This window comes from Cyprinodon tularosa, unplaced genomic scaffold (genome assembly GCF_016077235.1).
Source record: "Cyprinodon tularosa strain WSP-4 unplaced genomic scaffold, ASM1607723v1 ctg267, whole genome shotgun sequence".
Lineage (NCBI taxonomy): Eukaryota > Metazoa > Chordata > Actinopteri > Cyprinodontiformes > Cyprinodontidae > Cyprinodon > Cyprinodon tularosa.
The window spans coordinates 1,591,480-1,607,016 of NW_024038971.1; the positions used below are offsets into that span (position 1 = coordinate 1,591,480).

General features: G+C 37.8%; 1 protein-coding gene across 1 annotated transcript; it reads left to right on the plus strand.

Moving 5' to 3' along the window:
• The first annotated feature begins 561 nt into the window (after positions 1-561).
• On the plus strand, positions 562-11,754 carry LOC119786186 (thioredoxin reductase-like selenoprotein T1a). Its single transcript, XM_038289354.1, has 6 exons — positions 562-753; positions 3,749-3,859; positions 6,899-7,025; positions 10,640-10,727; positions 10,987-11,153; positions 11,243-11,754. Exons 1-5 carry the CDS (start codon positions 614-616, stop codon positions 11,109-11,111), a joined length of 591 nt encoding a protein of 196 aa, XP_038145282.1. The 5' UTR covers positions 562-613; the 3' UTR covers positions 11,112-11,153; positions 11,243-11,754.
• The last annotated feature ends 3,783 nt before the right edge of the window (positions 11,755-15,537 follow it).

Here is a 15,537-nt window from a genome sequence, read left to right on the forward strand (position 1 = left end):
AAATTACCTAAATAGATGAGGGCATGAACATAAAACATTGTAGTTTCCGCTTATTTTTTCAGTGCTTGTGTCCTAATAAAATAAAATATTAAGGACGACTCGAGGCTTGTATAATTTTGTATTAGTCTTTACCTGTACTCATTCAAGAAAACATGTTTTAACCATTAACTAAACTTTAAATGGTACAATACATTTTGTTTATGATTAAATCTACAATTTCAAAGCGAACTATGACATGATTAGGATCAAATCAGCAATTTTGACTGAAAAAGGATAAACAGATTTTTTTTGTGACCAGCTTGGTATATATTTGCTTTTGAGATCACATTTTCTCAGCTGCATCTATGTTAACATAAAATACATCATAACGGCTTCCGGGGTAAAATTTATGTAGTTAAACATTAATTCAAACCACGAATACTTTCAATACTTCAGTAAAAAGTCTTGGATTTAAAAAAAAAAGCCAAGCGCTCCCCCCAGGGAAGCTTACAAACTGAATGGCACCCAGAACAGTAGGGGGCGCTATAACGGTGTAGGAATGGTATTCAAGGTCTCGAGAAAGAATAAAAGGGAAGATTACGGATTAACCAGGGGGAAAGAAACGGTGGACCGGATGGCCATGATGTGGCTACGCTTTTCGCTTCTCGTTTTGGGGGTTTTCTCGCTCTGCTGCTCTACGGCCGGCGACAGCAGCGGCATCAAGAAGATGAAGATGCAGTTTGCTACCGGACCCCTGCTAAAGTTTCAGATCTGGTAAGGAAACGAGCAGAAAAGAAATCTGGCGAGTCATCGAAGGCTAGCTTAAAAAGAAAAAAAAAACAACTCCCTGTCTAACATTGCAGTACAAACACAAATAAGATATTTCAGCCAGTTTATGTGTACAAAATGCAGAAGTTTTTTTTACAGACTGTTCATGGAGAAATATCGAAGCTAATTGTGAAAGTAACATTTTGACAGCTCCCGCATACATCGGTATCATGGCTTCACTTCCGCGGTGAAACGTTAAATCCTCCTAGAGCCGCCCAGTTTCTGTGGATTAGGTAAACATGCCTTTATGTAAGGTACAGACGACCTAATCTGAGAGTGGAGTTATCTGAAAATTCAAATGTTTTATTAATCCTCCTCAAACATCGAAGCAAAACTTCCAAAAAAATAAAAAATGACTGCTGTGTTAAGTTAAACATTAAATTGTATAATTAAATTTTAACGCTAGAACGGCATAGCTTGGTAAATATTGAAGCCAGTTAAACCCTAAATTTTCTCAGCATGTAATAAGTGGTTATTTTTAGTTATTAGTAGTTGTAGTAGGAATTACTTAACTCGTTAAATATTAACTTAAGTTATGATGTTACTCGTAAATTTGAAGGTAAATTTAAAAAGGCATCACAGAGTTTTCTACTGATACTGCCACCTGTGGCCAAAACACAGAACTGCAGTTGTAATATCGTTATACTTTTTTTTTTTTAGAAACAACAGTAAATAACAGAAGTAGCACTTAGGCTTATGAAAACCTCATTCACTGAAAAATAATAAAGCCTCTGTGTTTACGTGAGTGTGTGTGTGCAAGCGCAAAGAGGGTAGTGGCTAAAGGAAGCGAGGTAGGAGGGCAGAATTATGTCCAGGAGCAAATGGATAAAAATAAACATGAATCGATACTCTTGCGGATGTGTCGATGCATCGGATCGTCAGCTGTTTGATCGACGCATCGATACAAAATGATTATTATTTACACCCTTAATCCGGGTGTGCATAAATATTGTAATAATGGTACTAAAACTACTTATTTCTATCCTTAACTCACTAAATAATGCTAATACGCTTAAAAATGTTCCATGACTTTTGTGAGACAATTTTTAAGCTTTTTACATTTTCTTGGTTAAACTGCTTCTCTGATGTCATCATCAGACATGCTCAAAGCAATATGATTAAACCATGTTTTCTGCATTTTAGTCGTTTCTTTCTTTTTTTAGGTTACGCACTATATAGCTTAAAGTTAAAACAAAACGAAAACATAAAACTCAAGAAAACTAGATTTGTGTTTAAATGAAAAAGTCAGCCAACGGTTGTAGCGTAGAATCCCATTTCCGGTGCAGATCGTGCAGATACGAGTGATAAAACAGGATTTTAAGGCATTTATTTTCTCAGGAAATGCATTATATTTTAGTACATTTACTATTTTTGGGGAGGAAAAATATAGGTATTTTTAACAATATAAAATCGAGGAGCCAATGAAATAAATGAGCTGATGCATGCGTAGAACGGATCGTGCTACTGGGACGGATCGTGTAGTGACATCCATCTTGAATATAACGCTTCGATTGTTTGCTAGGTCGGACACATTTAAGGACGCACATGACGTCATATACGCCGAACAGCGCAGGAACTTTTATGTAGATTATTATAACTATTATTAAAACTTAATAATTAATTTAATTAAGTTTAATAATTAATCAATTTCAATACATTTTTGTTATTATCTAATGAGACATTCAAGTATGAATTGGAGCATTCACATCAACGAATTTCATGATATCATTTCCATACACTTCGGAGATCACATCACAATGGTTTTGTACTTGCTTGGTGTGTCTAGAAAACAGCAGGTTGGGCCTGAGTTTAAAGGCAGGGCAAACAGTCAATGGAAACCGGTTACAACTAATCAGATAACTGGATGTGATGCAAAAAAAAGAAAAGGACTGTTGAGGAAACAGTTGTTAATTAAAGATATATTAAACTCATTTGCAGGGGTGATTATTGATATGGGTGTTGCAATGAGATACTTGGGTCACAATACGATATTATGATGATATTCCAATATCTCTATATACTGCAATAATTTTTCTAGCAATCAAAATTAAATGTATCAATTAAGAAAAGCAAGTGTTATATATGTTCTTCAGAAGATATTGATTGTAGTTATTCTGGTATCGATGTTGTTTGGGGTTTCAGTCAGTCTAAATCTTCCACTGTGATTGCCTTAAATACAGGCATGGCGCTGTACGGCATAGCGAAATGGCTCCAAGTTCTGTCTGCCAGAGTGGATGTGAAGAGTTAGCCTATTTTTCCTCGTTGTTTTAGGCAAAAATTTTTAGTTTTTAAAAAAATCGATATGAGGAACTGAAAGATCAATATTATATCAGGCAGCGAAAATCACAATATATCATCTAATCGATTTTACTTTTGTTTTGTTTTTTTTTGTTTTTTCCATACCCCTACTCATTTGAAACATAGTAAAGGGTATCCGTATCACATTGCTCTTTTTTACCTGCAATCTTGAGTGTTACATTTATAGAAAAAGGACTAGAATTATGGATAATTCTTGGGCCTCGTGTATTTGGATTACTATAGACAGTTTTAGACTCGACAATCTGAGCCTTACTGTCCTATTTTTACTAGTTTTGTACTGAGAATCAAAACCATCTGAGGTCATTTTTTTAGCATTGCCTTATGTGTCCAAGGTTTACAATGATTTTTGAAAGAAAAAAAAAACTCATTTTGTAACATCCACCTAAATGTATTTGGTTTTTAATAACCTCTGCTATCATCACCATCATTACCCAAATCTTAACGTCTTAATTTGAAACAAATAAGGACAAAAGCGCCTCGTTTCCTTGCTCTGATATACAGGAGATGAAGCATCCTTCACAAACTGAAGATGCATTCCAGAAAATGTTGATACATGTTGTTTTGGCTATTAAAAGATTTTGTCCTTAAAGTTGAACGACCTGTTTCCCTTCTCCTCCTGCAGCATATCCTGAGGGTACAAGCGGGTGTTTGAGGAGTACACGCAGGCCTTGTACCAGCGGTACCCAGACATCCGCATCGAAGGGGAGAACTACCTTCCTGTACCCATCTATCGGTAAGCGTCAACCATTGTCTGCCGGGGTCTAAGTGGATTAAGTCCAGTTTAGGATTAGCAGTAATTTACTAAACAAACTAAGATTCTCTTGAATGCTCATTTGTATGTGTGACAGACAGTTAAATGCCTTCACTTTAGGATCAGGCACACTACAATAGAAAGATTTGGAATCTGTTACCAACCCAATGTGGTGTGGAGGTGATCAGTCCGACGCGGCTGAGATATTAAAGCGACTCAGGTTACTGTAACGGTGCACCTGCATTGAGTTTGGTGTCTCGTCATCGTTTTGATGACTGAAGGATGGCTGAGATTGCTGCGTCAGTCAAAGCCAGTTTTCTATTTTTTCTTGTCCTAAGCAATTTCCTTTAGACATCGTATATGGATAGCTGTGTTTGGCTCTGTAAGCTCTAGGATCGATCCACACCTGGTGAATATTCTCCAAACTCCTGGATAGATTTAGCTTTACACTTTTTTCAGATTATCTTACATCTAAATCCTCAGTTTTTATAATATTCTTTTCTTTTTGGATTTCAGTAGCTGTAAGAGAAGCTGTAACCTAAGTGAACATAAAAAATGCTTTTAATGAATTTAATATTCTACATTCGAATTCAATGGACCTCTTGCCGGCTCCTCCCATAAAAACAGCCTATGTCTGACCGCACATCTTACCAACCCTTACTGTGTGAGCAGGTCCAACAAACATCAACTCCAAGCAAGATGGTGGGGCGGTGCGCCCACGTCAGATACTAGCTACCTTGAGTGGTTATCTGGAGGTGAGCGGTGCCTCCAATGGCTTAAGCAGTGTGGCAGCCAGACTCGCGGTTAAATGTGTCAAAAATAACGAAGCATAAATACGTGTTATGTTTGAATGGCTTTGAAGCCCATGCAGGGGTAGCTAGCATGCATGCATAACAAAAGACCTACTCATCGTTGACTAATAGACTATATAAAATGAAAGAGAACTTGTCTGACCGTGCAAAGAGCATGACTGGTCCATAAGGGTGTGCTGGTTACATTTTAGGTACAAGTCATGGGTTTTTCAGATTTCGCTTGACACTGGTAAGCATTAGCCTCAATAATAGTCATGTCTCCTTCGTTGCGTATATTATATATTGTAAATATATCCTTCCACTGCATATTGTAAACATTTTTGCCTCAAACTGGAGGTATCGGTCTAAAATGATCACACACAGCTAAACCTCTTCACGTCATGGCAATCTGTCGCGCTGGTCATGTTTGACCATTTTTTTGGTTGGATGTAGCAACAGTATCTAAGGGGGGCAGGGCCCGGAAAAGGTGAATTATGGATATAAATGAACTTCTCGGTGTCTCTGATGACTAAATAGATTTTATTTTAAAGTTTAATTCAGTATTTTCCTCTTGTGCATTTTTTAAGGAAACTTTCGGAATCTCTTTTTTTGGTGTGGTAACCCGCTCACATTCATGAATCAGTCAGCTGTCTAAAAAGAATATTTTTTACACCGACCCAAGCAGAGCAACTCCAAGCTTTTTATAGAAGCCATAAACAAGAGGCAGTAAAGAAAGTCACAGTCCACAAACACTGAAACCTCAGTCCCAGTAGAATCTGACAATATGTGCTTTTGCATCCTGGGGCTCCTTCTAGTTGACTTAATGAGCACACAAGAGATGGCTAGATTTAGGAGAGGAGGCTGTGTCTCATCACATGCTTCAAATTCCCCAGACATCATTTCTTTGAGCTCTTGTAAAGTTGGCGTCTAACTCATGTCACCCAGAATATGATTTTCCTTCTGATAAGTCTTTTTTTTTAGGTTTTACCTGTTCTACTTAAGAATGTTAGATGTATGGGATTGGAGTTGCACCAATTTTTGAGTGCAGCTTTTAGTCATCTCTTAAGCCTCCAGTTTCGGCCGAAACTGGAGGCTTAAGGGATCTGAACTTCCATATCAATGCGGTGTTTTTGCACCATGTTTTTTCTCCTACACTGTTTACATTTGATCACTTCTGCACTTTAAGAAATGAAAATGTCATGAAAGCTGAACAAAACCAAATTAGGTTTTGTATGTCTCATCTGAAATGGTGTAACCACTATATAGTTCCCTTTATAGTGATTAGGGCGGACATTTGGACACAGCCAACAATTAAAAGATTGGTTTGAATGAAATAACCTTCAACTAATCTAGTAATCGATTAATTCCATTTTGTAACTCATCTAAAATGGTGTAACCGCTATATAGTGCCCTATATAGTGATTAGTGCGGACATTCAGACACGGCAATTAAAAGATTGGTTTGAAAGAAATAAAGTCATGGATTTTAAATAAAAACAGGATTTAATGACCACACTAATCCAGTCTGTCAATTCAAATATGACATTTTAAAGATCTTGTGTATTGCAGAATAATGCATTAATGTCCAAAGCAAAATATCACTCCTGGAAAGTCAATATTATTTTATTCAATATTTTTTTTAGAGATAAGTGTAATTTCACCTTACAAAAGGGAAATCGGAATGAGATTTATTTTTCTTGCTAAAGCTATAATGTGAAGCCTGCTAATGTACAGTTTAAGTCATGATTTATTTATTTATTTTTTTTACTAGAAGATAGTATTACTCTATGCATTCACGATGCAAATATAATTTCATTTGAAATGGATCGAAACTAATGTTTTATTAGTGCTTTTAATAGGACTCTTATGACATGAAAAGGGCATATATAGAACAATAAAGGAATAATTGACTTTTGACATATATCCTGCTGTAACCAGGGTTGTTTTTTGGGAGCTGTGAGCAGTAATATATGTGCCAAGTTCAGGGCTGGAAGCTCCTCAGTCCGTGTGCAGTAGGCCTCAGATAACCACATGGCCATGGTAAAACAGCAACACTATTGTTTAGAAGTTTCTGTCTGAGGCAGAGCAGATAAATGTAGGAACTAAAAGCATCAGGGACATTAAGAGGAAAAGAAGAGTGTTCATCTTTCTTCTTTTCACCTTTTATTTAGGCTTCAACTTGTCCACGTCCATGAGTTTCTATTTCTGATGAGTTTCTCTCATTTCCTCAGACACATTGCTTCCTTCCTGTCTATGTTCAAACTACTGGTGATCGGGCTGATTATAATCGGCAGGGACCCATTCGCCCTCTTTGGTATTCAAGCCCCAGGGATCTGGGAGTGGGGTCAGCAAAATAAGGTGAGACTTTCTGCTTTTCTTTGTTTTTATTTTAAAGTTCCTACTCTGATAAGTTGGGGAGATGCCGGTGTTTGACTCGGCTCTCAGGATTTAATCATATCCTCCCTAGCAGAGCTCTGCTGGTCTATAAAGATCTCTTTTGCTTGGACTTTTTCCTTGGTGGTCGACTTCCCACTCAGGGAGTAAGGAAGGCATCACAGTTTTCAGCATTAGTCACAATGTTTGCTTTGTATTAGAGATAAAAGCTGTCATGTTTTTGTAGGACATTCGGATGCGAGATAAAATAGCTAGCCTTATAGCAACTGATGAATCTGCAGTTAGAGAAAACTGCTGTGGATTCCATTATAGTATTAGAGCATCGGTACTAATCCCATCAACCACTGAGGAGAGCCTTCATTGCAGGGATTAAGTCAGCCAACTAGATGTATGCAAACATGTGACGCCTTCAACACTTTAATTCATATTGGTTCTGTTAGGTAAAGTTTCTCCTCAACATCATTTTAGTGGGGCTTGGTGAGGGGTCTGCAACCCGTGGCTCCAGAGCTGCATGTGGGTCTTTGGCCCCTTTACTGAGGCCGATAACAAAAAATGAAGACGATAACAAAGACTTCTCTTGTTTTCATGCAATATCAGTACAGAATATCTACAAACGCAAAACAACAGAGGAAAGTGGCTTTATAAAGCAAGTTAATGTTTCTTTTTTAGCTTTAACTGTTGCTTAAATATTAAGGTGGGCTATTTTTTTTTTTTTTTTATCCCTCATGTTTATGGTGTAAATTAAATTCTGAAAATAGAAAATCCTAATGATCCTGAACTTTTATGTTAATAAAAGCTTTACTGTGGCTCTTATTTTGTAGCCATCATGATAAAGGGACTCTTTGAATTGAAAAGGTTACAGATCCCTGAGCTAGATGATCCTCAGTGGGAAAAATAATCTAGAATGAGTTTATATTTGAAGTAGGGCTGAAATGGTTAATTGATTAATAAAATAATCAACTAATCTAGTAATCGATTAATTCCATTTTGTATAACTAATCTAAAATGGTGTAACCGCTATATAGTGCCCTATATAGTGATTAGTATGGACATTCAGACACAGCAATTAAAAGATTGGTTTGAAATAAATAAAGTCATGGATTTTAAATAAAAACAGGATTTAATGACCACACTAATCCAGTCTGTCAATTCAAATATGACATTTAAAGATCTTGTGTATTGCAGAATAATGCATTAACGTCCAAAGCAAAATATCACTCCTGGAAAGTCAATATTATTTTAGAGATACATTTAAATTCACCTTACAAAAGGGAGATCAAAATGAGACTTATTTTTCTTGCTAAAGCTATAATGTTAAGCCTGCTAATGTACAGTATAAGTCATGTAATTCCTTTCTCACCTTCCACAAAGCTGCGCTCAACATTATATTGTAAAATTATCATTGTAATTAAAATATATTTATTGTGTTATTACTGAATTGTTTATAAATTAAGTGTAATGTAATGAGGCAGACATTAATAACCTTTGACTCGGCCTAAGCCTTTCAGTCACAATGTTTATGTAAATATTTGAGTTTTTATATCTGAATAAACTTAAACTAAACTAAAAATTAAATTTCAGAAAATGGAAGTTTGTAAACGCATACATCTTTGATAGATAGCTCTCTCTCTCTCTCTCTCTCTCCCTCTCTCTCTCTCTCTATATATATATCTCTATATCTCTATATACAGGTGCTGGTCATAAAATTAGAATATCATGAAAAAGTAGATTGATTTCAGTAATTCCATTTAAAAAGTGAAACTTGTATATTATATTCATACATTACATACAAACTCATATATTTCAGATGTTTGTTTTGTTTAATTTTGATGATTACAAATAACAAATGAAAATCTCAAATTCATCATATCAGAAAATTAGAATATTGTGAAAAGGTTCAAAATTGATGGCCCCTGGTGCCACACTCTAATCAGCTAATTAACTCAAACCATCTGCAAAAGCCTTTAAATGGTCTTTCAGTCTAGTTCTATAGGCTACACAATCATGGGGAAGACTGCTGACTTGACAGTTGTCCAAAAGACGACCATCGACACCTTGCACAAGGAGGGCAAGACACAAAAGGTCATCGCTAAAGAGGCTGGCTGTTCACAGAGCTCAGTGTCCAAGCACATTAATAGAGAGGCGAAGGGAAGGAAAAGATGTGGTCGAAAAAAGTGTACAAGCAAGAGAGATAACCGCACCCTGGAGAGGATTGTGAAACAAAACCCATTCAAAAATGTGGGGGAGATTCACAAAGAGTGGACTGCAGCTGGAGTGAGTGCTTCAAGAACCACCACACACAGACGTATGAAAGACATGGGTTTCTGCTGTCGCATTCCTTGTGTCAAGCCACTCTTGAACCACAGACAGCGTCAGAAGCGTCTTGCCTGGGCTAAAGAGAAACAGGACTGGACTGCTGGTGAGTGGTCCAAAGTCATGTTCTCTGATGAAAGTAAATTTTGCATTTCCTTTGGAAATCAAGGTCCCAGAGTCTGGAGGAAAAGAAGAGAGGCACTTCATCCACGTTGCTTGAAGTCCAGTGTAAAGTTTCCACAGTCAGTGATGGTTTGGGGTGCCATGTCATCTGCTGGTGTTGGTCCATTGTGTTTTCTGAGGTCCAGGGTCAACGCAGCCACATACCAGGAAGTTTTAGAGCACTTCATGCTTCCTGCAGCTGACCAACTTTTTGGAGATGCAGATTTCATTTTCCAACAGGACTTGGCACCTGCACACAGTGCCAAAGCTACCAGTACCTGGTTGAAGGACCATGGTATCCCTGTTCTTAATTGGCCAGCAAACTCTCCTGACCTTAACCCCATAGAAAATCTATGGGGTATTGTGAAGAAGAAGATGCAATACACCAGACCCAACAATTCAGAAGAGCTAAAAGCCACTATTAGAGCAACCTGGGCTATCATAACACCTGAGCAGTGCCACAGACTGATCGACTCCATGCCACGCCGCATTGCTGCAGTAATACAGGCCAAAGGAGGCCCAACTAAATACTGAGTGCTGTACATGCTCATACTTTTCATGTTCATACCTTTCAGTTGGCCAACATTTCTATAAATCCTTTGTTTTTATTGGTCTTCAGTAATATTCTAATTTTCTGATATGATGAATTTGAGATTTTCATTTGTTGTCATTTGTAATCATCAAAATTAAACAAAATAAACATCTGAAATATATGAGTTTGTATGTAATGTATGAATATAATATACAAGTTTCACTTTTTAAATGGAATTACTGAAATCAATCTACTTTTTCATGATATTCTAATTTTATGACCAGCACCTGTATATCTCTATATATATATAGATATATATATATCTATATATATATATATATATATAGATATATATATATATATACACACACACGTTGGAATCCTGCAATATACAATGTCTAGCGCTTAGTGAATGGTTTTTTTATGCAAGAATTGATTGTACAAGTTTGACTTTGCTGTGTTTTTCTCCATTTTCCTTAGGTCAAAAAAGATTGCGTCTGATCATTTTAGAAGGATGTGTAAAGTAGCTGTTGATGACAGTTTTCAACCCAGTGTTTGTTTTTTTTGTCAGATATATGCCTGCATGATGGTGTTCTTCTTCAGCAATATGATTGAAAACCAGATGATGTCAACAGGAGCGTTTGAAATCACATTTAACGGTGAGCTTTTCTTTAATATAAAACTACAATCCTGGAGGAATCCTCAAAAACCTTATTAACCTTAAATCCTCTTCCAATGTGATATACCGAGCATTTTAATGAGAAGAATGTTTTGAGTTTGGTGTATGAAGTTGTGTAAAATGAGGCCACATTATCTACACACAGTCAAGCTTTATTAAGTGTTACTGTGAATCTGTTCCAAGTATAAGGGAACAAAAAATAATTCAGATTCATTTTATGGAAATTGTTTTTATTCTAGATGTACCAGTTTGGTCCAAACTGGAATCTGGTCACCTGCCCTCCATGCAACAACTTGTGCAAATCCTGGACAACGAGATGAAGATGAACATTCAAATGAACACAAGAACGCAACACCACTCCTAACCCTACTTTTCTAGTCCTGGCTGGAGCTAAAAGCCCCTCCTTGTACGTTACTGAAAACCTTTTTTTTTTTTTTTTGCTCTGCATTATGAGGTTAAATGTGAACGCTCAACACCGACTGTGTTTCTTTCCAGGTTTGAGGTGGGCTTCTCTCTGGGCCGTGAAGTGATGTTTATGAAGGTCTGCGCTGAAGGCAGGAAGACTGCTGGCACAGACTGGACGCCCCCATCACTCTTCACCATGCTCTGTAGAGACGTCCTGCCCCTGACGCCAGAGTGGGATCGGTGGCAACAGTTTAGGCCATTCGGTTATGTTCTTGTTCTATCCATACTACTGCAGATTTCATCCAGGCGAATAGTGGTCCACTAAGAGCAGATCTAACATTGATTATTGTAGTCTTTTAACTTGTTGCATACAATTGACCTTAACGAATTAATAAATGTTATTTGTACCAATGAGCCATATGTAGAATTCTAAGTGTTCCATGCAGACAACTAGTTAACAGTGTAGAAAATACACCAGTTAAGATCTGTAATTATTGTTGTGAAAATGCCATTCAAACCATGTCTTGGAAAGATTTCTGAATAATTTTTATATTTACATACGTTGGAACAAGTGAGTGAGATTAATAAAACATGGTAATGATTTCTGTGTAATTCATCTGCCAATTCATCCATTGTTAAAGATGGCTTATATACCATATGCTGGTTTGCCTAAACATACAGCACTGGAGGGGGAGGAGGGGGACCTTTCTGGTGCAGTGTACTTGTCAGTCCATAAGGAAGTGGTTCACATGAAAGCAGAACTGAGCATCCATCTGCTCCTGTTGTTGGTGTTGAGGAAGCCTTCAGATTCTTTGACTGTATAACCCAAATCAAGATCCAGCGGCGGAGATAGAGGGGGGATCTGGACGCTCTTGAAATATGATCGGCCCCTACAGATGATTGACATGTCTCTGCATAACAGCACTGGTATATAGAACTTTGCACTAAACAGAGGCGAGAAGAGTGCAAAAAAATGTATTCAAGTAAAAGTATGGTAACTTTGAAATACAAGTTAACAGTGCAAAATTGAACTCTAGTTACTTAAGCAAAAAGTTACTGAAGTAACTCAGTTTCTGTCTTTGCAGAAAAAAAAATTCTATTCCTTAATTAATAGTTGCAATAGATAAAAGAAATTAGGTATTGAAAAGTAATTTTGTGCCAGGGCTTTACAGTGCAGCACTGCTGCCTTACAGCAAGAATGTTCTTGGTTCGATTCCTGGACCGGGGTCTTACTGCATGGAGTTTGCATGTTAACCCAGTGCATGCTCAGGTTCTCTCCGGGTACTCCGGTTTCCTCCCACAATCCAAAAACAAGATTGCGAGGCTTCTCTAAATTCTGTGTGTGTGTGTGTGTGTGTGCGTTCGTACGTGCGTGCGTGAATGGTTTTGTCCAGTTTGTCTCTGTTGCCCTGCGATAGAGTGGCGACCTGTCCTGGCTGTACCTAGCTCTCGCCCACTGACAGCTGGAGATAGGCACCAGCACCCCTCGCAACTGCAGAAAAGCATAAAGGAAAGTGGAGAAAAAAAATGCACCAACAATGGTTTATATGATTTAATAGTAAATGCCCTGTACTTAAATATAACTGTTTATAAATGATCCGTTACATATGCCTAATATGTAATTAATAATTGTAATTGTTTAGAGGATCTATTAGGGAACTGTTTATCTGAAGGAAAAAAGTGGGATGGTTACTCTAAAGTAAACCTTGTGTACTAAACCCCCTAAGGATGAAAGCAAATATTATGTAGCAATTTTGACTCAAAGGGCCCAGATTCTGGAGGAGGAGTGAAGATGCAACTAATCCAGCCAGAAGCTTGGAGACCTGGAGATTCTGATTGGACTTTCCAACAGGAGTTGGCACCTGAACAAACTGCTAAAAAATATAGTAGTAATGTCTGCATCTGTGCATTTCCCAGCACGTTACTTTACCTTAACCCCACAGAGAAACAATGGTATGCAGCCCAGACCTTGAAGATGAGTGACACTGATCAGCCTTGTTTGAATTACTCAGGTTAATACATTATTAAGATGAGAAATTATTATCCCTTTCAATAAGTTAAACCATTTCCACTTGAATTTACATATATTCAAGTAGAGCTACTTTCACCGGAGCATACTTTTCTGCTACCCTACTACTCACCAAAGGGAAGGAATAAAACTCAAGCAAAACAGTGTGACCACAAGGGGGCAATATTTACATTCAACGGGTTTCAGCTTGTTTAGCAAACAAAGTACACATTTTAAGCTATGCTGTGTTTCTAATATTAAACCACTTAATCATTTATGGTCACCTGATGATGGCATAAACCAAAATAAGCTGGACTCTGATTACAATGAACAAGGAGGGCAAGAGAGTCAGAAATCAAGTCTATCTGCTGTTTGGGTAGCTAATCAGGGTATAATAATATTGGATTGCATTTTCATGTAGTGAATTGGCAAAGTAAAAGGAATACTGTAGGCTATGAGAATGAGGAATTAGCCACATGTTGAATGCTGCCTGTTCTCAGACCCTGATTGTGTTCTTTACAATATGTTAACATTAATGCTTGTTTTCCACAAGATTCATTTTCGTTCTTCCTCAGAAATACAATAATTCTAGAAGACCGCAATCCAATTTTTAAGAAGGTGGAGAATATGTTGCTATTTTCAATCCTCTTGAAAATCAACTCTCTCCTTTTCTTTGCTGGTTTGTCCTCCTCCTCTGACATCAGATTGCAAATACTCCCCTCAGATCCAGAACTGAACAAAAATCTCTTTTCACCAGTGTCTGGTAAAGACGTTGGTGTGTGGTACAGCCGTAACATTGAGCTATCTAAGATGGAAATACAATAACATCTAAAACCTTATGTGCCTTTCTTTTATCTTTTGTGAAGCACTTTGTGATTGTGATATTTGCAAAAGGTTCAATACAAGTAAAGTTTTTATTAACATCAGATGGCACAAGCCAAAAGCTGGTCCACAGTTGGAAGGCTTTGATTCAATTTCAATTCAGTTTATTCATATAACACCAATTCACTACACGTCATCTTTACAGAGACAATTCAACAAGATCGTACGGTCAGATTAGTTCAAAGTTTTCTATCTAAGGAAAACCAGCTGATTGCATACTGTAGAGTCATTGACTGAAAGGCAATCCCTCACACCAATCATGCTTATAGCGACAGTTGAGAGGGAAAAAAAACCTTTAACAGGAAGAAACCTCCAGCAGAACCAGGCTTAGTGTGAATAGCCATCTGCCGAGGCCGACTGGGGTACAAGGAGATAGAAGCAGACATACAGAAAGAAGCAGAGATACAAAAGGCAACTGTCAGTCAGCTCCACAGGTGGCCCCGTCCAGGAAACACACAGCCAGGCAGAGGAGCTCTGATCCAGCTCCCGTGTCAGAAGATCAAAGAGAGCACATCCAGTTAATCACAGTCAGAGAAACAGGACTACACTGAAAAATAGGCCAAGCTCCATTATCTATAAACAAAGGTGTTAGGGCAGCAGCACAGCTGATATTTCTCTCAAGGATGGAGTCACAGCCAAACAGGAACAGACCAGATGAAGCTACTATGAGAAAAGGCGAGAGAGAACAGTGTAAGAGATTGAACTAACAAATACAGCAGAATGGAAGATGAAAAGGGGTCCCTATGTCCTCCAGTGGTCTAAGCCTATAGCTGCATAACTATAGTGTATCTCAGGATAAAGTGAGCTCCTCTAACTATAAGCCTTATCAAAGCCTTAAAAGTAGACAGGGTGCCTGCCTCATGGACTAATACTGGTAGTTGGTTCCACAGGACAGGAGCCTGATAACTAAACGATCTGCTTCCCATTCTACTTTTAGAAATTCTAGGAACCACTAGTAAACCTGCAGATTGAGAGTGAAGTGCTCTGTTAGGAACATAAGGAACAATCATACCTCTGATATAAGACAGAGCTTGGCTATTGAAGGCTTTTATATGGAAAAAGAGGATTTTAAATTTGATCTGGATTTAACAGGAATGAAGCGAAGCTAGGATAGGAGAGATATCTTTTTCAATAGCTATGAATTTTTATTTAAGTTGATGATTAAAAACAGTATCAATAATGTTTGACATGCCATTATTTTTTTATGAACAAAAGTCCAAACTGATAAATTTGTAATTTTTATTTCTAGATTAAAGTACCCAGTTATTGGGAAAATAACATGCTGAAACAATTGTACATGAAAGTTAACTTTTTCTGAAAACTCTCCTCTCCTCTCCTCTCCTCTCCTCTCCTCTCCTCTCCTCTCCTCTCCTCTCCTCTCCTCTCCTCTCCTCTCCTCTCCTCTCCTCTCCTCTCCTCTCCTCTCCTCTCCTCTCCTCTCCTCTCCTCTCCTCTCCTCTCCTCTCCTCTCCTCTCCTCTCCTCTCCTCTCCTCT